Source organism: Palaemon carinicauda, chromosome 29 (genome assembly GCF_036898095.1).
Source record: "Palaemon carinicauda isolate YSFRI2023 chromosome 29, ASM3689809v2, whole genome shotgun sequence".
Classification (NCBI taxonomy): Eukaryota; Metazoa; Arthropoda; class Malacostraca; order Decapoda; family Palaemonidae; genus Palaemon; species Palaemon carinicauda.
The window spans coordinates 70,950,155-70,952,654 of NC_090753.1; the positions used below are offsets into that span (position 1 = coordinate 70,950,155).

The 2,500-nt window shown below is 43.2% G+C and overlaps 1 protein-coding gene across 1 annotated transcript in view; it reads right to left on the minus strand.

The window, feature by feature from the left end:
- The window catches only part of LOC137622647 (basic salivary proline-rich protein 3-like), a 1,970-nt gene extending 980 nt beyond the window's left edge, over positions 1 to 990 (minus strand). The window contains exons 1-2 of the mRNA XM_068353246.1: positions 816 to 990; positions 233 to 440 (exon numbers count right to left, since the gene is read on the minus strand). Of these exons, the coding sequence (XP_068209347.1) occupies positions 233 to 440; positions 816 to 990 (383 nt within the window). The remainder of the gene's footprint in view (positions 1 to 232; positions 441 to 815) is intronic.
- Between the last annotated feature and the right edge of the window lie 1,510 nt (positions 991 to 2,500).

Genomic DNA, 2,500 nt, shown 5'->3' on the forward strand with positions numbered 1-2,500 from the left:
CCTCTCTCCCTTCTAGAGGGGGACGGGAGAGGGAGCTAGGGAAAATGAGGTCTTCTCTTCTCCTCTCTTCCTCTTGGAGGGGGGGGGGAGGGAGCTGGGGAAAATGAAGTCTTCTCTTCTCTCTTCCTCTTGGAGGGGGGGGGGGAGAGGGAGCTGGGGAAGATGAGGTGCTCTCTTCTCCTCCCTCCCTCCGGGAGGGGGAGGGGAGAGGGAGCTGGGGAAAATGAGAGACGGGATAGGGAGCTGGGGAAGATTAGGTTCTCGTTTCTCTTCTCTTCTCTCCCTCCTGGAGGGGGTTGGGAGAGGGAGCTGGGGAAGATGAGGTCGTCTCTTCTCCTCTCTTCCTCTTGGAGGGGGGGGGGAGAGGGAGCTGGGGAAGATTAGGTCCTCTTTTCTCCTCTCTACCTCCTGGTGAGGTCCTCTCTTCTCCTCTCTCCCTCCTGGAGGGGTATGGGAGAGGGAGCTGGGGAAGATGAGATCCTCTCTTCTCCTCTCTCTCTCCTGGATGGGGACTGGGCTGTCCTGGAGGTTGGGGAAGATGAGGGGTAAAGGTTAATCTTCCTTCCATATACAGAGGGGGCAAGGTATGGGAAGGCTTTGGTTGGAGTACTGCCATTATATTACCGCCTCCTACTTCCCCCCCCCCTCTCTCTCTCTTATCCCTTGTTTACTGTAGAGGGAGGGTTTGGGAGGGATTGGGGAAGATGAGTTGTGAAGGTTAGTGTACCATTTCCCCTTATGGGAAGTCGGTTTTCCTTCCCTTTGGTTAAGGTAGGGGAAGGTGTTCTTACTCCCCCACCCTCCCCTTCCGTTACCTGCTTCTTGTGGAACTTGGGAACGAGTTTGATTAAGGCTATTGTACTTTTGCCTTTGAAGTAAGTAGAGGGTTGTGGTGGCCGATGTGGTAACGTCCCTGACTGTTGAACGCCAGACTGTGGTTCGAGTCCCGCTTAAACTCGATAGTTTCTCTGGTCGTTGTAACCTCACCATCCTTGTGAGCTAAGGATGGGAGCTTAAGGGAAGCCTGTCGGTCTATCTGCTTAGTCATCAGCAGCCGTTGCCTGGCCCTCCTTGGTCCTAGCTTGGATAGAGAAGGGGACTTGGACGCTTACATATGTATAGATTTTCAGTCTCTAGGGCATTGTAAATGTCCCTTGCCTGTGCCATTCATGAGTGGCCTTTAAACCTTTAAACCTTTAATGATGATAACCCACCATCCAAATTTTGAAAATCAATAAGAGTAAGTGGAAATTTCGGCTGAACGGAGTTGTGAAGGAATTGTTAGGAAGGGGGTTAGGGAAGTGGCATCAATGAGAAAGAGGTTAAGTAGGGGGGAAAGGTAGAGGTTGGGGTGTCTTTGCATATGTAATTTCTGAGGATGCGCTCGAAGACACTTTACCTTTAAAGAAAGTTGGGGAAAATTAGATTTTTAGTTTCTGGATGTTTCAGATATTGGTGTCAAATATGGAAGGTTGGCTCGTGTAGTAGCGGTACTTTTTTTTTTAATACTCATTTTATATAATTACTTTATCAAATTATGATTTCTTTGGTTGCGAGTAGAGTTATTGTAGTTGCAAGGGAAGTTTTTTTATTGCTAATTGTTACCTCCGCCAAAGAGGTTGTATTTTTGAGTCGGTTTATTTATGTATTTATTTCTTTATTTATTTATTTACTTTTTCATTTATTTACTTTTTCATTTTTCTGTGCGTCTGTGAACAGGATTATTTGTTCATTTAATTATTTATTTGTCTTTGTCTGTGGACAGCATTATTTGTTTTTTTCATTTGCGTATGTATCTGTGGACAGGGTTATTTTTTTATTTGTTTGTTTGTATGTCGGTGGACAGTATTATTTGTTTATTTATTTGTCTGTGTCTGTGGACAAGATTATTCGTTTATTTATTTGTCTGTATGTCTGTGGACAGGATTATCTGGTTATTTTTTTTTTTATTTATTTGTATGTCTGTGAACAGGGTTATTAGCTTATTTATTTATTTATATATTTGTCTGTGTCTGTAGACAGATTGTTAAAACTATTCGACGGATTTTAAGAAATTCTCACCTCAGATAGCTCTTACGTCATGGACGACCCAAATTATTATTATTATTATTATTATTATTATTATTATTATTATTATTATTATTATTATTATTATTATTTTTTAATGAAATTGCTTCAACTGGAAGTGTATATATATAATGTGGTTTTAAGGTTCAAAGGCCGCTCATGAATGACAGAGGCAAAGGATAGGGACAATACTCTAACTAGCAGGACAATGCCCTAGAGACTGACTCTATTATACATATGGTCAGTGCTTAAGACTCCTCTCCATCCAGGCAATGGCTGCTGATGACTCAGCAGGTAAACCTATAGGGTCCCGCAAATCCTTCATCTTTATATCATAAAGATGGTGAAGTTGCAGACACCACAAGAAACTATCGAGCTTGAGCGGGACTCGAACACCAAGAAGGAATGCTTCCAATAGGCCACCACAACCCTG